Source organism: Scomber japonicus, chromosome 14, assembly GCF_027409825.1.
Source record: "Scomber japonicus isolate fScoJap1 chromosome 14, fScoJap1.pri, whole genome shotgun sequence".
Classification (NCBI taxonomy): Eukaryota; Metazoa; Chordata; class Actinopteri; order Scombriformes; family Scombridae; genus Scomber; species Scomber japonicus.
In genome coordinates, this window is record NC_070591.1 from 16,739,645 (window position 1) to 16,763,949 (window position 24,305).

The window sequence follows — 24,305 nt, forward strand, 5'->3', positions numbered from 1 at the left end:
CTGTTAACACACACACACACACACACACACACACACACACACACACTACTGTAACCAGCAGAGCGCAGAGCCACGTCTCCACAGTCAAGTGTATTCAACGGCACTTAAAGTGAAGCCAACAGGACTTAATAAGGCATGGAGTGCTTCATGGGCAGCCACACATGTTGCCCTTACAGCCCTCAAGCAAAGAGAAATTATCTGTATTGATTTTGTGTATTTAAAGGTTGGTTTGTGCCACTGGCTGTGAGACTTTCAATATATTCAGAGTAAGAGAATCAAGACTCTTGACCGTGTTTATTCATCTGACTTCATCATGTAATGATCCATATTCCTCACAGCTGAACACATGTAAGGAGCTCTGCTCTTTGAAATCCAAACCTCTGGTGTAACTGTTGAATAAAGACTTCACTGCCCTCTGCTGGTAAACTGAGTCTATTATCAAGTGCTGATAGTAGGAGGACTGTCATGAGAAGGTCATGACATTTTTGGGAGATATAGTAATGGTTAAGTATGTTATGTGATGAGGACCATTTATATTGACATATCAATTTAAGATTTAATCTGTAAATGAACCAGTGAAGTGATATGATGGACATTAATTAAAATTTTACAAGGATGCTTGTATCTAAATAAGACCCGCTCCTGAGTTGCTTTCAAATAATTTAAGTATTTTGCATGTGATGATTAATTACTGATCCAAAGTGAGACTCATGAAGATTAAATCAATCACAATTTAATGAAATGTGACCCTGTTTTTCCATGTTTTTCCATGCTAACAATGACAGGTATATGATAAACAAGTACAAGCACATCTATGATAAACAAAAACTGTCAAGCGTAGACAAATTATGATATAAGAGATTGTGGATACAATTACAGACAACTTTGGTATGTAGCTGCTATGCATTCTGTAACTTATACTTTTCAGCCATGCTGAACATTATAGAATTAGCTCATAAATGACCAATGTCATTACATAACAGATCATTTTGGCACAATTGAAATAAAACATCTTAAAAATATATAGCTCTTAACATTCAAATGTAAATTCTCACAAATTAAGGATGGCCATGTATATTCAACTAAATATCCAGCAATGATATAACGTAATGCAAAAGTACAAAACCTTTTTGTGCATAGTGGATGTAGAAAAAAAATAGCTATATGTAAAAGACTCTTACAATTGGGTAAACATTGCATTGCAGAAGCATTGGCATGACATGCAGGTTGCAGATTGTGTATAATACATATATGTAAGGCATAAAGCAGATAGTACAATGTATTAGTCACTTCCACCGCAGAGCTTCAGTAGGAGTTTCTTGTAGTCACCTGATGTGTCTCCCTGTCAATAAAGGAAAAGTGTCAGCAAATGATTCAGATGTGTCTACTCATTATTTTTAAATCCTTCATTGGGTTATTTCAATTGTATTAAATCTAATTTGATGAAGATACTTACGGAAATGTGTGTGTACAATGACTTGCCGTAGTTTTTCACGTATTCCTGACGGATATCCAGCATATCGACCTCAGACCGGGTGATCATGATCCGGATGAGGGTTCTGTCTTTGGTCCCAGCTCCCTAATCGCATAAAAGACACACACATACATATAATGAGGGTGACAAAGAAATTCAATACTATGCTGTACTTCTATTTAGTCATGTACTGTCCAACTAGGTCTCACCCTCATAGCCTTGTAAAGCCTCTCAGCAAAGTAGGCAGGTGTATTTTTAATACACTTCACTGAAACAGAGAAAATATTTACTTAACACCATTATAAGCACAACGAACTTGCATACACCCAAGAAATGTAACAGAGGATGACAACATGCAAACTTAAATCTGCATTAATTTAAGATTTTTATATTTAATAAAACTATTGTGGATTCAGAAGGGGAATGATGAACCTATAAAGAATTATCTGCAGCCATCTGCACTTCTCAGCCTGTTTAAAGCCAGGGCATTTACTGTTTGGTTCACTCTCCCTTATAAACCCAACACCCTTGTTTTCAGCTGCAGGCAGTGGCTGCTTCCAGAAAACAAGTTCTGATCAATCCACTGTATGCTACCAGTCCAGCACTGCAAACTGATGAAATATGTTGAACAACTAAAGAGGTATTTTAGACCTTGGTGGAGACCAAAATAGGACGAAAAGAAGAGTAAATATTAGATTTAAATTAATTGGGGAGCCAGGAACATGGCTCCCATGGGGTGATAATGTTGCTCTGTGTCTGGCAGATGTACGAAACACTGTTTGCTTACATATCTGCCATGACAACTTAACAAGCAGGTTTAAAGTCAGGGCTACGTTTGTCTGCTTGTTGTTCTATCTCCTACTGGCCAAACATTGATCAATGCAGTTTTAAAGTAAGCTATATTTTAAAATAAATGTAAATGTGAAATCAGAAACAAAAACCTCCAGAAGAGTGAAATGAAACACCATCATAACATTGACAAATACTGAACACTGCAGTCCACACAATGAAAACATAAAGACTGGGTATACAATACCAATGCAAGGAATCAAATAAAACACATCTACAAACAGTTTACTGTACCATAACCCTGAGAAATGTTGGCAAAAAAGGAAAAAAACAAAGACATTATACATGCCCCCACCTCCAGTAGGCCATCTATTTTCAAAGGTGTATTCTGTTAGCTGCAATACAGTATGTATATAATCAACATGGAAAACTTTTTATTGTTCAATGTTAAGTCAAACGTGCTGCAGACAAGCCACAACATATGTCATTAACTGATTATGTGCAGCTAATTCTGGCTCTCACAGTACATGAGTGTGGTGGCCCTTCCCAGAGTAGAGTTTAATGGACATGTGTATTCTTACCCACTGCCAGCATGCCACTCTCGAGGTCACCAGACATCTCCCTGTCGATGCTCTTCTCGATATCCCTGCCACACATCTGCTGGTACTGCTGAAACACTACACACAAACAGCGATATTGCCTTTTCAATTATCATTTGACACGTTTTAAACGTTGAACTGATAAACTTGTCCGTGTACACTTGTAAACAATTCTTTCATAAAGAATACCTGCTCTGAGATGGGATTTGCTCCTGGCACATAAAATGGCATTGAATTTGGACTCATCTGTTCCCAGCTTGTTCTCCCCAGCAGAGTACAGGGCCTATAAAGGAGAAAGGTAATGTGTACAAACCAACATGTCAACATTTAAGAACTATCAAGCTGCAGTATCGAATAATAATTACAAATGAGTATAAAGCAGATTTCACCTGGGCATCTTGTTTAGCCAGAGAGATGTCAACATTTTCCCGTTCATCACGATTGCCCTACAAAAGGACATACAAGAACACCCTGAATGAGTTATGAATGTAGTTAATACAAATCATGAGTAATAGAAATATCAGGTTTGTAGCTGTACCTGTGCAAGAGAGATCAGGAGTCTACGGAAGTGGCCTGAGGTGTCCCCACTAATGGCATCCTCCAGTGACTTCTTATATTCTGAAATGGTCAAAAAAGGGAATGTAAATAATTAATAGTTTTAAAAACAGGCATCACACAAACACAAGCAAAGTAACACTTTGAAGGGATATAGTATTTTTGGATTGAAATAGCCAGTAATCATACAGTATATTTTGTTTTTATGAAAAAATGAATGAAATAAACATGTAACAACTGCATTCAAATCACTTGGCACTAAAATTAATTTCAAGAAACAAGTTTCATTTGGAAGACTAGCTATATACTTTTTCATGTTTTTTTTTTTATTAGAAAAGATCATTACCATTGTTGTAGAAACTATATATATATATATATATATACACCGTGTCTAGCTCATTCCACAGAAGACAATTCATAGCCTTGTGATTTATTGAAAAATTAGTTTATTTTGCACAGAAGAAAAGAGACTGACTCTCTCTATTTTCCACAACCCCACCTTGCTCGCCATCTCATCCTCCCTCTGCTCCCAAAACTTGATCTCCTGCATTCTCACACCACATTCCTGCTTTTTAGTTGAATCTCTACACATACACCCTGCCTCTAACTCTTTCACAGAAAATGACCTTTGCTAATTGACCTCTGCAATACTATACCATTCTTATAATTTCTTAACTCTGATATCTACAGTTGCATATTTTACGGTTGTGCCCAAATCTAGGTACACGGAGACTATCCGCTAATATAATAAAACTGTTAACACAGTGTGCTGTGAGATAAAAGAGAACAGAGGTGCCTTAAGGCATCTTACCTTGTTTGTAAATGCGATTTATCTCCTTGATTTCAGCGTTGGAGCGAGAAGACAGGATCTCTATCAGACAGGCTTCATCAGTTCCGGCTCCCTGTTAAGGAAGACAGAACAAAGACAATCTGACGACCTCATCCCACGGCCTAGTAGCAACCAAAAATCTTTTTTTCTGTTTCTTTTTTGAGCAAATCACCTTTCAAACCTACACCTAACACATTTTCTTATCATATTCCATAATCCATGTTAAATATGAATATGATTCTTTATCTTTAACATTTTTGTGAGCTAATAATTTTACAATAAAAAGGGCAAATGTGGATTACAAAGCATTCTGTAAATGCAGAAAAAACACAGTTTTTGTTCCTGACCATTTACCTTTATGGCACTGTGGAGCTCATAGGCATCAAACTCAGCTGGGGTTTTCAACATGGCCATGACCAGCTTCCTGAAGTCCCCAGACAGTTCTGAATGCAGATCCTTATACAGATCCTGAAAATGGAAACATGCTTAGAATAACTCAAAAACATCACTGACTGCTGCTGTGGGAAACTTTCAGCAATAAACCCTGTGGCAACGCTATAATGAGCTCTGAAGACATCCAATCCTCTTTCCATTTCACTGGCAGCACTAGCACCTGTTGTCTGCTTGTCACTATTATGCAGTTGGTAATGCACTAGGGGTGTAACAGTACACAAAAATCACAGTTCACTATGCAAGTTTTGGGGTCACTATTCAGAACTATTACTGAAACGGTTTAGTTGTGCTGCAGGAGAAAAAGAAAAACAACCTTTCAGCTCCTCACAAGGAGACAGGACATCTGTTAACAGCTGTACAACGTTCACTTATGATCGAACTATATATAATGTAGCTGAAACTAGCTCCACTTCCAGCAGCTACAACAGTAACATGCTGCTTACATGCTAATGCTTCAGTATTAATAATCTAATGATGTCAAGTATAATAATATATCAGTCAGAGGGACCAAACCACTATGGAAAGAATGGAGTGTATTTTAATAATCGTATTGCACTCAGGCAGTGTTATGGATCTCTTGTTTGCAGTGTTGGGCACGTTACTTTGAAAAAGTAATTAATTATTGTTACTCATTACTTCTCCCAAAAAGTAACTTTGCAAGCAGCAACACAGAGCTATCAAGACGCTTTTCTCTCACACGCGTTGCATTGTTAGTTACACAAACACACACGCACAGTCACTCTCTACAGCGCAGTCTTGCTTGCTTGATCCAGATTCCAGGAGATTGTGTCTCATTTGTGCCCTACTCTGTCTTTGATTATGCCCCTAAGTGCAGCCAGAGAAGCGCCTGTTAGGGCGAAAACCGCTTCACTGAGGTCTGAAGAAGTAACGCTGCATTTTTTTGGCAGTAATGGTAACAGCGTTGTAACGGGGGAAACAGTAATTCATTTGATTACTTGTTACTGAAAAAAGTAACACTGTTTGTAATGCCATTTATTTACAACACCATTTATTTATAGCGCTGTTATTCCCATCACTGCTTGTTTGTCATTTTGATGGCAGTAGCACTGCAGGGTAACCAGGATAACTAGGATACTTTGGCTAAACTGGCTAGCATACCTCCATGCTACAACTAAAAGGTGCTTGCCAAAACGTTCTGGATGGATCTCAGGCTATAGAATTATTGTTCCGCACGTCAGAGTAAGTGGTTAGGATTATTAAACAATTTTGACAGTAATCATTTGGGTGATGGAGTGTTGATGTTTGGGATGAATACACATACTATTACACCCCTGTGTACGTTTCATTCTATATTGGCAAATGTTGTTTGTTTTGTTCATACAAATATAAAAAACAGTATATACTCTCCTAATGGAAAATGGTATCAATTATTACACTGACCACATATGAACTTCAAAATTTGCATGAACAGGACTGTTACCTTCCCATATGAGGTTTTAAAGGCCCGGGGCAGAACAGCACGCTGCTTGTTGGAACGACTCCCCAGTAACTCAATAATGGCTTGCTCATCAGTTCCTGCACAGACAAGTTCAAAACATCAACTCAGAGACATTTTTATTTTTAATGCCAAATTACATTCATACTTAAAAAATACTGAAGAATATTAAGACTCTCCTCGAGTAAAGATATTTTTTGTCAACAGTTATTGCTTTGTTTGAGAAATTGATGAGGTGAATTAATTTTGAAATCAGCGAAAGTGATCTCTCCAATATTCCTCATTGTGCCCTCACAGATAAGTGAATTTATGCACAATCCTTTTTAAATGTTCTTAATTGTGCTTATAAAAAAGCCCATGTTGTCTGTCCATAGCACTCACCAAAGCCCTTCATGGCCTTCCTCAGGACTTCCACATCTTTGAGTGGGTCAGCTCCAGGAAAGTCCTTGATTGATCCTCTGAATCCTCTCTGAGATAACAATACAGTCATTTCCACAACAGTGTTCCAACAAAGACTTCATTCCATTTTCAATATTACATCGTTAATCTAAAAGAACTGCATATATGTAACACATCACAACAGAGAGACATAGTAACAAGACTGTTTTTGTTTGTTTTTCTTTTTAACCAAGTCAATTCATTCTTTATGGTGTTTCTTACATTGATTGGTGGAGCTATTGGCATGGCTCCTCCTCCTCCTCCTCCGTAGGCTGGCATTGATGGATTTGGTGAAGGGACTTGTGGGTATGTTGGCATAGGTGCTGGTGCTCCTCCATAACCTGGCATGGGTGGGTTGGGTGATGGTGCACGAGGGTAACCAGGCATAGGCTGACCAGGATAGCCCATCCCTGGGCCTTGGGGTTGGGGCATAGCCCCTCCTGGCTGTGGGTACAGGCCATATGACTGTTGGTTAGGGGAGGGGGCACCATACCCCCCTGGCTGAGGGGCAGGTGGGTACCCCCCAGGGGCTTGGGCGATGGATGGGTTTGGGGTAAACCCCCCCATGCCTGCAGACATCTGGTTCGCCTGTGATTTTGAAAGATTGGCATTCCATAATATGTACACAGATCCTTGAGTATGATTTTATGCAAAGCACAGGTTGCTGGTCACACCTTTTTTGGACTGGCTTTCTTAATGGAATTACAGATCTACATCCAGATTTAACACATTTTAAACTAAATCTAACTTTGGAGCATAAACTTAAGATAGTGTTCCTGATATTTTGAATATCTATGAGTTATATAAGACAAGTATCCAAAAAACGTGTGGCCATGCTATTTGATTAAATGGAAATTCAGATATCTGATAACAAAAATGAGAATATAACATAAACAAGACAAGGATTCAGAAAAGTAAAAGGGATTAAAAGTTGCACTAAATTGACAGGTTTAATAAGCAATACAAAGATTGAAGGATGGAACTGTTTTTCTCATGCAAAAGAACTGGAAAGAGGAGCTGACAAAGAAAATTACCATGTTGAGGATTTTAGGATGCAGACTTTGGAAAAGTCTTACCGTAAAGTGAAATGACGTGATATTCCTTTAACTGTTGTGTAATTCATTCTAACTGGAATATTCAACGCAATAATCTGGTGATATGGCATTAAAGTTATCACAAGAATTTTCTAGGTGCAGGTGATTTAGGCTTTACTTACCATGCCAGCATTGTATCCAGGGTTGGATAAGGTGTCAAGACCTATGGAGGGATAACCACCAGCAGGGCCACCTCCCCAGCTACCTGCAGCAGATAACAGAAACAAATCTGTTCAAGGAAAATGTCCCCCCCAGTACAGATACACTGGATACACTGAGCTACTAAATGCCTGAAAGAACAGAAACTATAAGACTGAGACAGGAATGACGCCTCTTACTGGAACTTCCTTTTTCCTAGTAGGTGAAAGGGTGCTGGACAGAGAATGGGAGCACTATGTGAAAAACGGACGGTAGTCGGGTCTCTTAGCAACAGCAGAAGTTTGTTTGAGGAAAAAAATTCAACTCTGTTAACTACAAGTCTCATGATCCCTGTTGCCTACAAACACGACGTAACTGACTAGTCCACTCTACTCTACTCAACAACACGCACCAGAATACATTTCACCTTACTTTCTGTTTCACTTATGTTTATTTAGAACATAGAATAAGTAAGTTAAAACAAAACAAACACAAATACTAATAACAAATAAAATGAAGAGTAAACATATACTGCAAACTCTCAAACAAACTGTTAATAACAACATAAAAAAATGACATGTCTGATAAGCAGTAGGAGGAAATGTACAGATATGTTACCCCTTCTTCATAACTCAAACCATTAACTAAATGTTTTTTTATATAGACACAATTTACAACCAACTACCTCAATGCAGTGCAATACAGTACAAATATCAGCTTAGAAAAGTTTGTGGCAGACATGCACATTTGGAGTAGGAAAGCAGGTGCTGGACCAAATAACAAAATCTGTAAAAGCAAGAAAAGTCTGCATACTGCAGCTCCCAATGCAGGTAGATTCAATAGGGTACCAAAAGTGAGGTTTCAAGCTCAATGCCCTTCTTCAGACTAAAGTCTCGTCTCGGGAGCAGAGTGTATCGTTACCCCCCTACTCATTTCAGTTGTGATGACCTCCAAAAGCTGCTGTAAATTCTCCTTAGAACAAAAAAAAATATTTCGGGCCTAATGCTGACCCCTGAGGTACTCAACATGTAATATCCATGCATGTTGACTTATGCTCACATGACGCTCATCTTTACAAATTAATTTTCTATATAATAAATAATATCTTTACTTGAACATTGTGCAAGTATTTAAGTAATATTAACAGTAAACCAAATGAGACAGTATATTGCTAAAGAGTCTCTTGGGATGCTCATGTAGCTCTGTGTATACTTTCACTTAGGCCATAATAACTTGAAAAAAGTTGTTTAAATTTTTTTTTTTCCAAACCCTAGTGATCAAATAACTGAATGCAGCAACGTTGTGTATTGCCTTACCTGGTGGTGGTGCCTGTGGGTAGCCTCCAGCCTGTGGAGGATAACCTCCAGCTTGTGGTGGATAGCCTCCAGCCTGTGGAGGATAGGCACCAGGCTGAGGAGGGTAGCCGCTTTGCTGTGGTGGGTAGCCTCCTGCTTGTGGAGGGTAAACTCCAGGCTGAGGTGGGTATCCACCAGGTTGTGAAGGGTAACCCCCAGCCTGTGGTGGGTATCCGCCTGCCTGAGGGGGGTATCCTGGGTAGCTCATGGCTTTAAACATAAAACGGAACTGTCAAAGGGTTGTCAAATATGACTTATTACTAAATTAAATAATGTTCATTCTTTACAGCCATCTAGACAAAAATGCACCCATTCCACTGCCAAATGTAGGTGAGTTAAAATGAATTAAAACAAATAATTATATGGTTACTTATTTCATTGGAGCAAAACATACAATACTAATCTGCTACATAGGTCAAGGCACTTTACTTAGTATTGAGCTTTTTAAATACAACTATTGTATAGGGAAACAACATCAGGGCTATTCAATATTCTCCTGGTTTCTATACTTTCATTACAGATGGCATGTTTTAACGTGGCAAAAGTAATGTCAGTGGCATTGTAATCTGATAAAGTGTCTTCATTCCTGAGCTACTGGATACTTTCAGCTGACAGCTAGTGTGGTGAAGAAACTTCAACTCATGAAAATCATGTTTTCCAATAGGCCAACTTGTTCCATGGTTCCTGAAGTGGCCTTAAATGGAACCAACTTCTCATCTGCTTTGCATTTTATGGGTACATGAGACATACTGTGTTTGAATAGGGAGGGAGACTATGCTGTGACGTACAAAGGTCAAATAAGATAAGGTAGAAATATAGCAAACACGTTTGTTGGATATTATTCTTATTTTTAAAGTTATTACAATCACAATGAGTGACTGATCTGTGAAATACATTGATGATTATTACATTTCACACATTGTTCCTCATGACCTGCTGCTGACATACAGCAACACTAACGTTGTGTCAACATGTGAACTGCTTAAGCAAAGGTTTTAACACGTTTGTTCAAAAGAAATGCGGTTTGTGCATTTAGGGTTAACGTTATTATAAATGGTTCCTCAGCTAAAGTGAAAGGAAATCACATCAAATTTTCCCACACTTCAAAGTGAGAAAGTTGTGTGAGACAAAACCACAACTCACAGCTATACAACACCAATGCGCTAGCGCTAGTCGAGAGTCAGAGTCAAAAATCTCCTTAAAAAGCGAATAAGCTAATTATAACCTTCTGCGTTATTAGAAGACAGAAAATGTTAATTAGCTGGCTTATTAACTTCTTCTGAACAGAGGTTTTTATTTTTGTTGCATAATCACCTTTGATGTAACTTTTGGTAAGCCCGTTAACTGTTAAGTACCTTAAAACGAGGAAGGAGAGCTGAGAAACATAACACAAGACGTACATTTATCATCATTAATACACTGCACTGGCAGTTTCTTAAACAGATGGTGTTAGTCAATGGAAAACAAACATGTAGCTAGCTAAATTACGCGTACAGAGGTGTGCTTTTAAACTATTTTAAACTGTGAGCTAAATATCCGGGTTGCTTCGGGCCTGTACAAGTCTCAAGCTCCCAAGCTGATCTCCCAATCCTATTAAGTAATGTGGCAGGAAAAGCCATGCCAGCCCAACCCCGTACTTAGCCATATGCTTTAGCTAACTTAGCTAGCACAAACCACAAATAAACGAATACAATCCCGTCAGAAGAACGACGCTACGAGCCAAACGAGCTTTTAGGTTGAATAATAACGTTACACGGTGGAGAGAAAAAAGACGCTCGTAACGACGTCGCCGAAAACAGCAGAGCAGAGACCACAAAACCAGTCCAAAAATAGTTGCCACTGAACCAAAGACACAAGTTGTAACTTATTCTAAGATACCATTTACTATTCTAACTCTCCTATTTGTGTAGATTTACTCAGTACTTACTTCAAGCTGCTTGGTCTCTTCCTGAAAAATGTTGATTTGACCACTCGCAGTATTGACTGTGTTTGACTGGTGGGTGGGAGGGACTGTTTCCATTTAAGGTGACCCACCCTTCTATTTATCTTGCGCCATAGGACTGACAGGGACTCCCTGTACGTCGGGGGTAAAGCACAGCATATGATGACGTGACGGAAAATGTGACAAAGTCAAAGTCAGCTTTGTCAATTTCTTCACTTGTACCACCAGACATACAAAGGAATCGAGAAGACGTGTCTCACTATCCCACGGTGAAACAGATAAAGTGCACAGGCACAACAGAAAAGGCATTTCCTAACACTAACAAGTAAACATTGAAGTGCACAACAGACAAGACATTTACTAATATTAAAAAGATGGAGAATAACATATAAAATATAAAATAAACAGGTGTCATTCATTATTTCACAAAAGGCCTTTCATCAGTTCAGTTGCTTTTATTGTCACCTAAGGGAAACTTGACTTGCAGACATAAAAAAAATAGACATGATGGTAGCTAGCACACCATTATCTCCTAAAACAAACAGTACCCTGCCCAGATAGAGCCTCTGTAGGCTACCTGATAATAGAACAGTTTAAATATAGTCTTTGGTCCACTGACTAAAATAGCAGTGAAAAAATAATTTATTTTTTATTTTTAATAAAGCTTTACAGTTATTATATTTTACATATAATGATATTGCAGGTCACTGGCGTTGCCAGAAAAAAAGACATTGGGTGTGCACCAGCAAATACTGGGTGTGTCAAATGTTCGAGTGTTACACCTCCACAAACATTCAAAAGAATGTATCTCTCTCGAATACAACAACACAAAACATGTTGTGTGCGTTCTATCAGTAATAGTCAACAGTATTTCACAGCAGGTCTAAACATTCACACGTGACATGCTCTCAAATAAATCAATAACAAAGTAATAGAAAAAGCACACTTTGTGTTCTCAAAAAAAAAAACACCGCAAAAACATAACACACACAGACATTGCGTGCCCAATGAGATGAACATAGTGAAATATAACACACTCATGCGCGTACTCATGCACGCTCATAGAGCCATAGAGTATCCATATTACGCATGATCAATAAAGCTATTTAACCATCTGAACACAACTATTGGGCCTAGCAGCACAGTAAAGGACACAACGATATTGCTGCTTACCTGTGCGCACTGCTCAGCTCTCAATTTAAAGGGCAAGGCGGCGTGGCTTGGCCTTGAGCGCATTTATTATTTCATCAGAGTCCAGTTTCTCCGCGAGCTCTTTTTCAAACATGAGCAGCGAGATGCTATTCAGTCTCTGTGTGAGCATTGTGGCTCTGCTGGTGGATTTTATCCTGTTCACAACTGAAGTTAAAAGTGACCTGAATCCCATTTGTTCGCTCAAATGTGACCCAGATTTGTTTCTGACAGCCAAGTCGCATTGAATCTGACATTTCCAATTCAGGCCATACTGGCTACGTTCACACCACAGGCCTTAATGCTCAATTCCGATTTATTGCCCAAATCCGATTTTTTGTTTGGCTGTTCATATTACACTTTTTAAATGTGGCCTGTCTGCGGAGTGCGATGTGAACAGCCAACAGCTCACGCTCTTGAAGTGACCCGCATGCTCAGTTGATCATAATGAATAATCACGCACAGAACGGTGTTGGAAGCGTATGGCAACAGCAACAGCTGGTAAAGTTACTGGTAGTCTCATTTATGGTCTAAGGTTAAAAACAGTGTGTTTTGAACATTTATTGGTAAAAATGTTTTAGGGACCCTGTCTGTGTTTTATATTACTGTTGTTTTTGTATAAAAAATAGATTATTAGTCATTTCAAAATCAAACATTTATTAAAAAGCCAAAGGTAATAGCTTTAGCATTTTTAGCTAGAAAGCTAAAGACATGTGGTAGCTAGCTTAAAATGTTTGTCAAGAAGTCAATTGGGGATGGTTGCCTCATTTCTCTGGGGGTTCGTTGTCACACATGTGACTAGATATCATGTTCTTGGCTGTGAGGCAGGTGAAAATAGAGCATACGTAGCACAGCTCGAGATTTCGATGTTAACTACAGAACATTGGCCCGTTACTGCCAAAAAATGCCCATTGACGACATACAGGTCTACCACTCCATCAATGCCAGTTGGCTATATCAAAAACCGTCAGATTTTCAGTACTGACCAAGAAAAGCAGCTGGAGAACTCCATCACAAAGGCCTCTGATATTTACTACACTTCCTCAAAAGCCACCCTTCTCTCTCCATCCGATCACCAGACTGCACAAGCTTGGCACGTGCTACAAGCTTCAACAGGGTGAATGTTGGCATGCTCTTCAACAACCATGTTGAAACAATGTGGGCCTTATGACATATATAATATGGATGAGACCGGTATAACCACCATACATAAACCAAGTTGTGGCTTGGAAGGGCTTCAAACAGGTGGGCAGCCTCACCTCAGCCGAAAGGGGAACTCTTGTGATCATCGCCTGTGTTGTTTCTGCAACTGGAAACACCATCCCCCCATATTTTGTTTTCCCCGGGGTGAATTACGGAGACTACTTCCTCTGAAATGGGCCTGTTGGAAGTAGAGGGAGCCAACATATCTGGCTGGATGAAGGAGGAACATCCTGTGGACTTCCTGAAGCACTTTGTCACATACACAACATGTTCAAAGGAGAAGCCCACCCTGCGGCTTTTGGAAAATCATATGTCACATCTCTGTGTGGATGGCCTTGACGACGTATGCCAAAGAAAATGGTGTGGTTGTGGCTTGCATTACCTCCAGCCTCTTGATAAGTCAGTGTATGGACGTCAACTCTGCCTGTGAAAAAACACATAAGTGCAATGCTAACCGATACACCAGTTAACGAAAAAAATGAGCAAAACATTTTTTGACCTCTCAGATACTGTTTTAGGAGGCCTCTGATGTAGAAATGAAAGAGTTTTCAAATGTTTTACATTTTAGTAAGTTTTTAGGGAAATGTAATATTGCAACAATGGACCTAGTTGGGAGCAGAATTTCTGTATTTGTACTCACTTTTTCTGAACAGATATACAGAACATTTAAGCATTCATTTGCAGGGTTGATTGCTTACTTAGCCCCATAACAGTATATCCTGAGTAATAATCACACAACAATCATAGTTTTATGAATAAGCAGTTATTAATAAAAATACTGGGAAAAAAATATTTTTGCCACTTCTTGGCCATGTTCACTTTCCATGTGGTTTGAATGAAGGTTTTCTCAGTCCCAGTCTATGTTGACTTACAGTGATAGTATTATGCTCTCTACTTATACTAAAAGGAAGACATGCATCCCCCCAGAGTACGTACAGGTTCACATTCAAGACCATTCGCACTTGTCCCTGAACAATGCAACAGGCATCCCCCCCAAAAAATCCACAACATTCAGAGCCTGTATTTCTATGTGCATAATATGGCACTATAATATGTGCATGTTCTAGACATTGTAATAAACACACACAAAAAAATATTTAAGGAATTTTACGTACTTGAATATTGACAAATCCAGTTGTGCAAAACAAGGAAATGAGCTCAACAGGAAGTTTACAGGTAGAGTGAGTTCATGCAGATGACCCGACCTCTAAACACTTCTTCTATCCAACAGCATTGTCAGGACAAACAATAGGACCCAATACCTATTAACTATGTAAATGTGGTGTCATGCATTATTTCATCCTTTTCAGCTTCTACAAATCAGTGCTTCCCTCCCAATACCTGAAAAACTAAAACTAAAGTAAAACTAGTCAGCTCCTCAAAATAAAAAAATAAAAACTATTTAATCACTTGTTAAACAAACTAAAACTAAACTGAAATAAACAAACAAACTCAAAAACTATATAAAACGAATTTTTAAAAAAACTATAATGACCCTGGCACTGACACACATTCAATAACTGTAGTTATAAGTAAAGAAAATATGTTAATTCTATACTATTACAGTACAATATAGCCTATTTAGTCTATAATAAGCTTACTGTATACATCTACTGGTAGCTTAACAATCAGTGAAATGCACATATATGTTCAAAGGGTTATGTAAATTAAACAAATGTTTGTTTCTTGTTTGTACACTAGAATAAAGCTGTGTGCGTCACTCAAAGTACTATGTGATTAGTCATTGTTTGTAGGGATGACTAACAGGGAAGTTTATTTTTACCTACACACCACACCTCCACAGAAAGAAAGTTAAACATACATACAGCTGTCATTCTGTTGTCTGTGCTGTATGTGTGTGAAGGACATGCGCCACAAGATGGAGACATTTTTTAAGCTTTCCTCATAGCTCTATGGCCTGCCTGCCTGCCTGCCTGCCTGCCACCTGCAGGTTGGCTACAGGAGGCCAGGACATGCCCATAGACTGCCTTTGAGAGGTGCCTATGTTAAGGTGCTGATGTAATTAATTGATTAACTGATTGGTTGATTAAATTGTCCTTTCTCATAGTGTTTTTTCATCAGTGATCCAGCTTTTTTCTTATATTTCACATTAATGGATATTTTTCAGATGTTTGAATAAGCATTAACAGTTTTTGAAAACATATAATCCTGTCTGAAAGGCTGCTGACTTCATGATCAGATAAGCTTTTTACTAACACAGTTAAATGCACCACTTTTCAGCACTTATATGTTATAATATAATCCATCTCATAAGGGTCAGAGATGTGAGAGCCTGTTAAAGAGGTTTATTTTAGTAAGTGATGTGGTGGGAGCTGAGCTGTTAGTTTGAGAAGTTAGAATAGGAAGATGAACCATTTGTCTCAATAGGCTGTGAATTAATATTCATACAAACCAGACGCGGATTGGCTTGCGTCCTCGGTGACGCACAGCCGTGCTCATTAAATATTCAAAAAGTCTTTCTCTGCCCCGCTGCAATAAAGGCAGATAGCGGACCATGGGGAGCTGGGGGAAAACTTTTTATACTGACATGTCAGCGCAATGACTTTTTGAGAAACATCTAACTGGGACGAGGCTCCCGGTGTGAGGAGGACAGGGTCCTTTGCGGGAAGAAAAAGGAGCACTTGACATCTGCCGGGGAACGAAAAGCAGAACGGCAAAAAAGAGTTGAGAGCAGTCCAAGAATCAGCGGTGGAAAATCCAGTTTAGCCATTTGAATTGAAAGATGAGCTTGTTGTCTGCCATAGACACGAGTGCCTCCGTGTACCAGCCAGCGCAACTTCTCAACTGGGTCTATCTTTCCTTACAAGACCCCCACCAGACCAGCGCTTTTGACGCGTTTAGACCCGAACCCAACTCTTCCCACCCGGATCTCAGTTTCAGCAAGACTCCCGCAGCGGCGGACTTGAGCTCTTCCCTGAACTCCAACTATCTCAACAACTTCTTTCAGCTGCAGCGCAATGAGGTGAAAGATGGCATGCCGCTTAATGATCTGACGGGTTTCACATTGTGAGATTATATTGGAGTATTAGTGTCACTTGTACTATTGTTAGAAAGTGAGCTGGTTTATGTGTTGACTGTGCCGCAAATGTTCTTCAGTATGTACAGCATACACAAAACCAACCGCCATGATATTTCTTGTATGGACAGTAACTTGAAGTGGTCTTGGACTAGTTTAGGACGTTGATGAAAAAACAGCAACATATCACAACAATTAGTTTTTAATTGGCCTGATATTATCACACTTTACAGAAAACAAGTAGGATATAAATATATCGCTATAATTGTAAGCCCAAAGAAATATTATTGCAGTATCATATTGATTACACTGGAAGTCAAAAGTGTATTATAAGATTGTTTGGGAAATTGAGAAATTTAATTTGGGAATCTTATTAAAACTTTATTACAGAAGCTAAACTCTGTCTATATAATATATAGTTTTCACTGTATGGAGGATGTGGGCAATTTCATTCTATTTCCTTATGATACAATTAAATAATTATTTGGGATGAAGAAGTCTCTTTTCAGCATACTATTAGTCATGGATCAAATTAAAGATGAAACTGTTAATCAGACATGCCTCTGATCAAAGTGAGAGGTAATGAGGGACAGAGATGGAAATAGATTCCCCTGCACGCCTCTGTCTGGAGAGAGCAGGCCACTGCAGCCTTTTGCTGAGGTCTGCTGTCTCTAACTTCTTCAAATAGACCAGGTTGTGCAAACAAAACCAATCCTTGTTTACATATTGTCTATTTTTGTAGCTCCGTGTAATTTTAGGGACAAACATGCTGATAATGTATGCAGGGGTGCAAACCTGATACTGCAGACCATACTGTGAAAAAACCCCCACCACTGCACCCCTCTGACATATAATTACTTATTATGGGGAAATGGTTGCGTAAAGAATGTACAGTAAACTTCCCTGTGCAGTGATTACACTGCAGTTGAGTTTTTTTAGATCTATGTTTCTATGCATTGAAAACACTAGCTGTAGATGGTGTATTCACCATTTAGAGCCAGTGTCCATTATTATGGTAACCTTAGAGGCTTTTGAAGTCATTTAACATGGAACAGTCCTCTGAAAATAGGGTGTGCACATTATACATTACACGCAATTGTGTAATGCAATTCAATCCGCATGAGTATAAAGTGTTTCAGACTGAGGGAACACACATACAGTCTGGAAACAGTTTAAGGGGTGGGGGGCATTTTGCAACTTATTCTACTGGCTACGCCAAGTAAAATAAACCACTGCAGAGATTTGATGATGAGATGAGTAATGTAGTTGTTTTTGCAGCAAAGGATCACACAACACTGAATGTGAAATAGGGACAAATTAATGCATCAGTTATTGTTGACAGTTTTATTTTAAATACTTTGCCACCCCTTGAAACTTAGTTTCCAGCTAAAAAGACATATACTTTTATAAGTCCATTGAGCATTTATATTTCCACCAATAACTGCAGCTAAGGATGGGAAACAGCATGTGTAATTTTTCTGTATTACATTGTTGTTGTACATTGTATCTATTCTACATTGATCAAACCCTATAGCAGTTTTCCTCTGCATCCCCTTTACTTCAAATCAGTCACTTAGTTTTCCGACCCCGCAGCCCTGGTGTAAACACAGCAGTGTGTCATTGCCCCCTGCGGTGTGACACCACAGCCCTGTATCTGTGAAAACAGTCACAGGTCTGCTACAGTTGTCCACCTTACTTTGATACAACGGACAGCAGTTCTGTGTTGGTCATCACATGCATACACATCCATTGCCACACATATGAGCACACAACCTCTGAGCTGAGTCACTCCCTCACTTACTCACTCGCTCACTTGCTCACTCACTCGCTCACTCGCACACAGACACACAAAATAAACAAACTGTCTCACCCCACCATTAGCAGATGTGTGTGAAATCTGTTTCCTTTGGGCTGACAGTAGGAGGTCTGAGGCCAAATTGAAGAAATGTGAGGACCGTAAATGTAGCAAAGTTTCTTGTTTTATATTTGTTAAAATAAGACTTTAAGTGTAGCAAATGGAGCGAATACGCAAACATGTACATTTCCACAAAAAGTGGTAATGCATAACACAGTAATATTCAGCTAAAACTGATGGCAGATGGAAAACTTGACAAACTACATGGCCGTAATGCTTGATTTACAATGACTACATGTAATAAATGAACATGAGTCTTAAAGCTGGACCTGGTTAGCAAGACAATCTCACAGCCTGCAGATACAAATTTGGCTTTTGGCAGCAGCCAGTTTGCCAGATCCAAGGTTTCCATGCTATGCAACATTAAACATCAACAGTAAGATCATTTCCCAGACACAAAATTGTGTACCAAAAGGAGGCATGACATTCAGTGATGAGAATGAGTTTATCTGTGGATTTCATCATGCCTAAGCACTCACTGACTCATGCGCCTATACTGCATGTGTTATTAGTGCTGCTAAACTATTGAATGTCAAGACAGATAAGTAAACAGTTTGACTGTTTTTGTAGCAGCTTGTCCACAGGGGTTAATTACCTGACCATCTGAAATACAAGCTTCTATGCTAAAACCGGAATAATTTAACCCAGAGATCCATTCCTGTCTGTCGTGGCTGGATTGTATTTGAACAGAGGAAGATATGAATGAGAAGGGAAATGAGGAACTGCAGGCTATGCTTTCACTGTTATTAATATTCAGAGGGCATCTTCTGTGAATTCACTGGGCCAGAGGCATGCATTGCTGCGTTCTGTGGCTCCGAGCAGACTGCAAACACTGACCACGGCTAGTTTACCGCCAACAGTGCATGGTGACATTGCTGATGTTCCACAGGCTGGCAAGGGAACATGCCTCCCATCTTGTTTACAATGAGTCATCCTCTGTAAAGTCCTGTCTTTCTCTACGGACATGCTCAGTACTTTTCCAGCTCATGAGCACAGCTGGGCCTCTCGCCAGATGTTCTGAATTTAATGAGAGAAATGATCTTGAAGGGTTTTTTTCTTCATTTTTTTGCGCAACAAAAAAATAGGACAGGGAGCACTCAAAAGGAAATTGGTGATTAATTGCAGCATCTCAAAAGCTCAAAACCAGAAATGCAATATTATGTGATTATATATTATGCGATGCTATCTTGTAAGTGGCACTGTTGTCACGTGTATGTCAACAAGTGAGATGTGGGAGTTGTATGTCATGTGAATGTGAAGGTGCCCTATAGTGTTGTATGTACAGAAGATGATACTTCAAATATTTAGACAAAGAAACTAAAGAATCAGAGTTTATAATCTAACCTCATTTGATATTATTCTTATTTTATAGGCCTTAAACAACAACGTGTATAAGAATGTCTCACCCTATGGCTCCTTGAACAACATCGTGGATGGACTCAACTCTCTGACGGACCATTTCTCAGACCTTTCCCTTTCTTCAGAGCCAAGAAAGCCCAACAAGAGACCCCCACCCAATTACTTATGCCACCTGTGCTTCAACAAGGGCCATTACATCAAAGACTGCCCTCAGGTAAGACACGTAATACACAAGTATTACATAGTTGAAACCTCATACGACACAAGTTTTGCATTGCATTAACTTGATGTTCATGATTGATGTGATTTTAGACTTCTGTGTTTTTTCACTTAGTTCAATACTAGCCAATGATGGCACTGTGCTTGCCACAGCCAATCCCTCTCTCTCTCTGCCCCTCTCTCTCTCTCTCTCTCTCTCTCTCTCTCTCTCTCTCTCTCTCTCTCTCTCTCTCTCTCTCTCTCTTTGGCTCTGGTCTGACCTACTTGTTAAACAGGCTGGCCTCTGTCTTCTCTAGTCATGTGTGTGAGTGTGTGTGTGTATATGTGTGCGTGAGTGCATCTTAACTACAATATCGTTAAACTACATGTTACAAGAAACCATCCATTATGACCATGATAAATAAACTTGTTTGGCCAGGTCAAAGGTCAAAACTTTGCATCGTTTTGTCATGTTAGCTGTGGATTTTCAAGATTCAGACAGCCATGAAAAAATATTCTAACATTTATCTTTTATGCTTAACCTGGTTTCTTTATATGTAGCCAAATATACTAAATTGATGCACAGAGTTGAATTATTCTGCTTTCCTGGCTTCCCTCTGATACCATCTATTATGATGCAGGTTTTAGTGTGCAGCACCAAATCAACCTTGAGGTCTAGCAGGGAGGTCACGTGCATGCTAATGTGTGACTAATGTGGCCCCAGCTGTTGTCATCTCCTGAAATCTAAACACATCTTCAGAAGAAATTCAGGAGAATTTTAGGTTTGAAATGATCTAAGCTCATTTACATGAAAGTGTGTCTAGCCAGAAATCTCTTAATAATAAGAAGAAAGCCCTCATATGACATGATGCAGCAAGTAATGCAGGTGTACTGTCACTGTACATCTGCATGTAAATGAGTGAGTTCTTGTGGAAGGAGTGAACTATAAAATTGGTGTGGTGGATATGTCATTGTTGTGTTACATGGCGCCTTGTAAAGGAAAACTCTACGGCTGGGACTGTAGCCTGAAGGTGATCTGATTTCACAGGAGGGACACAATGGCACCTTGCCTCGGAATTGTGGAATTTTTACACAAACTTGTTTTTTTGTTGGACTCGTGGTGCCTCATAATTTCTCTGTCTCACTCTCTTGCCTCTCCCTTATTTCTTCTCTCCCTTTCCTTGGGTGAGGTGCAATAGCCTAACTCCAACCCAGAGTTTCTTTTGCATGGAATGGTAATGAGGAGCAGATGTGAGATTAAAATGCTTAGACTCACTTTATGACATATGATGACTGGTCTCATGAGGTCTGTAAAAGACCTGTGTATAGATGAAATATCTCCTGGACAGCGCCAAACTCCAATGTGTGGGAATTAGATCATCTATTGACAACTCCAATGGGATTATTGGGCAGTACTATATCATGAAACATGTAACTTTTGCCTTTGTTTTTCTTTGTAGTAATCCTAAAGTTGTTGAAGTGAGCATCAATCAAACAATGTTGTTATACTCAACATTGGAGCAGGTGTACACTAAGTAATACATATCCTACCAACCATATTTTTAAAACCACATGCTATGTCCTTAAAAGCTGATGATAATCTTCAGCGTGCCATTTTAAAACTATAAGACTAAAATCCTCCTTTATGTCTTGCTATAGATGTAAGCATTCAAGGGTGGAGCTCCAAATTACACTCAGCCGTCTTCTGGTTTATATTTCAGCTGTTCGTTAAACTGCCAGCAGTAACTCAAAAATACAGCAATGTCTCCAAACGGCCTCCACACCTACACAGTTCATCACCATCTCAGTTATTTAGGTCTCTCCTGGGCTTTTTCACCGTAAATTTACCTTCCATTTGTGCTACATCACTTACACTATTGCCCAGTCACCTGTCATTGCATGCCTAGCCAAGGATAGTTAAGCCTTACTTAACCAGCAGAAGACCCAAGTAGCAGATGTGTCACACATCTTGCAATAGAAACATGAGTTTATAATGGCAACAGTATTCACCTTAGCTATTACCCAAGACTTATGTCATTTTCCAAACATACATTTTTTTATTATTATCTCACACTATCATATTACACTGTTTTGTGCCCATGGAGACGCTGGTATCTGCCTGGACTGGAATGCATTTTTAGGATGTGTATGTCCCTACTAACAGTTTGTCCTGTTCTGAGGTGCTTTGCCAATGAAAACAGAGGCTCCTGCTTCACAGAGCTTTGCTCAGCTTGTCATCCTGCTCCAGCACGGAGAACCACACTGATGACATGTACAGTCTTCCTCTTCTACCTCACCTCTACATGTTGTACTGTGGTGTTCTGCTTTAAAAAGTTTATCATAGAGTTTAGACAAGGGGAACTTCAATAAGAAATGTATTGAGATCACATTTATTTAATTTTACATTTATTTTAATTTAAATAACAAGGGATTGCCATCAAATCCCATAACTAACACTTAATTGATCCTACTAACACGTATTAGCCGTGTATCCAAAGTCTGATAACATGTAGCATGTAGTGTGCCAAAGACCGTCCCTAGTGTCCAATCAGAGCACATACATGAGCCACAGCGTTGCACTGGTTTACATATTCATTTATTTTCGATGAACTGCAGTTTTTAATTTAGTTATTTGTCTCATCCCATCTGCTGTAAATACTCATTATCAACACATGTGATTTAATCCATCACTGAAAACAAATGCATGATTTACTCCTATTTGAGGAAGGTTCGCTAAGATCTACAGTGCCTAGCTGTTACTTTGTAAAACTTTTACTTTTTTCAAAAGAGGAACTATATATTTGTGATTTTGTTTTTTTTTTAGATTTAGGTCACTGACAGCAGGGAAACCTAACAAAATTGAAATAACATAAGAATAACAGTTGCTTAATCGTTTGGATACATGTGCAAATATACTATCCACCTGCTTTGCTTGTTTCTGTTCTTGTACAGCCTCCATCCATCATGCACCACTTCCTTGTACCAAGCTGTCATCATCAAAATGTGGCTTGGAAATAAGTATTTGATAAGGTTTATATGTCAATTCTATATTTACAGTTCTCTGAATGAATTTATTTTACAATATACATTTGGATTTATATATTGTCAATGTTAAATCAATTTTTATGAGAAAAATATTGTATGTCATGCTTTAAAACAACCCTAACTCTACCAAAGTTGACCCTCCATTGCTTAGTTCAGAGAGAAGTTAGGCAATTAAAAGACCTATTTTTGTTATAACATGTTAATATTGGAACCATTCATGGTCGTGGGGGAGGCTTATGGCTGTGCTGAGTGAATTATTTTTCAGGGAACTCTTAGTAGTTGAGTGAAAGCCACAGGCCTGGCAGCAGCTGCCCAGTGCTCCCTGTCATGGGGACAGAGGTGTTATGTAAACTGGCTTTTATTCGGAAAATGAGGTCGCTCCCCCAGTTATGAGCAGAATGCCCCTCACTGCCACGCTTTGGCTCCCTTCCAAGATGTCTTCCACTTGCGCTCATGATTTGGTTCTGCTCGTTGGACTAATCCTTCCAACAGTTGGCCCCACCTCTGATTTGAGTGATCAAAATGATGCATTGAATGACATATTCTTGCTATATCTCCCTGTAGGAAGATTAACTCATGGAAAATGTCTTTGCTGGAATGCAGGTCTGTGGGTATGCGTGGGTGGGTGCTGCTGTTGCTGCATGTGCTGGTCTGTGTTTTATGTGTGTCTATAAGCTACACTGGACTCCTGAGTTACCATGTCCCACTCTTGGTTGTAATGCATTCCCTTGGTGCAGTCTTTCAGAGTTATAGCTTCCTGAGCATCTTTTTTTTTCTTTCTGAGAAATATTTAGATATGTTGAAACTGGTAATGCACCTTTTCTTTTTTCACAAAGCTTGAAAGCCACAAATACATGACATAATATTCATCACTACAACTGCTTTCAGCCTTTGTCCCATTTTTGTTAATGCCCCTGAAGTATTTCTCAGTACCATGAAATATTTATTACTAAATGTACTACAATAAGAGTTATAGTGTGGAAAAACTAACATTCAGAGCCCAATGCATCATCAGGACTGTATGTTTTGGTTTGTTTTGTTTTTTTATTAGATTTAATTTATTTATTAGATTTAATTAACAGTGACCAGGCAACATTAACTAACAACTGTCATAACATTTTGACTCTAAGAGTTATATGTGACATAATCCCACCCACTCTCACCCAAATCAGTGAGAAAAAAAACAGTAAATCTGTCCTGTTGTGTATTGATGTTGGACCCCATTGTTCACAGTAGGA

At 39.0% G+C, this 24,305-nt stretch overlaps 2 protein-coding genes across 4 annotated transcripts in view; one reads left to right on the plus strand and one right to left on the minus strand.

The window, feature by feature from the left end:
* Positions 1-713: 713 nt before the first annotated feature.
* On the minus strand, positions 714-11,231 carry anxa11a (annexin A11a). Of its 3 annotated transcripts, none has more exons than XM_053333405.1 (15): positions 11,108-11,231; positions 9,142-9,390; positions 7,810-7,892; positions 6,816-7,037; positions 6,537-6,624; positions 6,141-6,235; positions 4,601-4,714; positions 4,229-4,319; positions 3,401-3,480; positions 3,252-3,308; positions 3,052-3,145; positions 2,845-2,940; positions 1,684-1,742; positions 1,457-1,579; positions 714-1,342 (listed from the first exon to the last, which is right to left on the minus strand). In XM_053333405.1, exons 2-15 carry the CDS (start codon positions 9,386-9,388, stop codon positions 1,283-1,285), a joined length of 1,509 nt encoding a protein of 502 aa, XP_053189380.1. In that variant the 5' UTR covers positions 9,389-9,390; positions 11,108-11,231; the 3' UTR covers positions 714-1,282. The 3 variants fall into 3 exon arrangements, with proteins under 3 accessions (XP_053189380.1, XP_053189378.1, XP_053189379.1); XM_053333403.1 differs by having other exon boundaries at positions 6,816-7,181; XM_053333404.1 differs by lacking the exon at positions 11,108-11,231 and adding an exon at positions 10,495-10,511 and having other exon boundaries at positions 6,816-7,181.
* Positions 11,232-16,022: 4,791 nt separating this feature from the next.
* zcchc24 (zinc finger, CCHC domain containing 24) overlaps positions 16,023-24,305 on the plus strand; it is a 34,629-nt gene continuing 26,346 nt past the window's right edge. The window contains exons 1-2 of the mRNA XM_053333406.1: positions 16,023-16,496; positions 19,838-20,038. Of these exons, the coding sequence (XP_053189381.1) occupies positions 16,257-16,496; positions 19,838-20,038 (441 nt within the window). The 5' untranslated portion in view covers positions 16,023-16,256. The remainder of the gene's footprint in view (positions 16,497-19,837; positions 20,039-24,305) is intronic.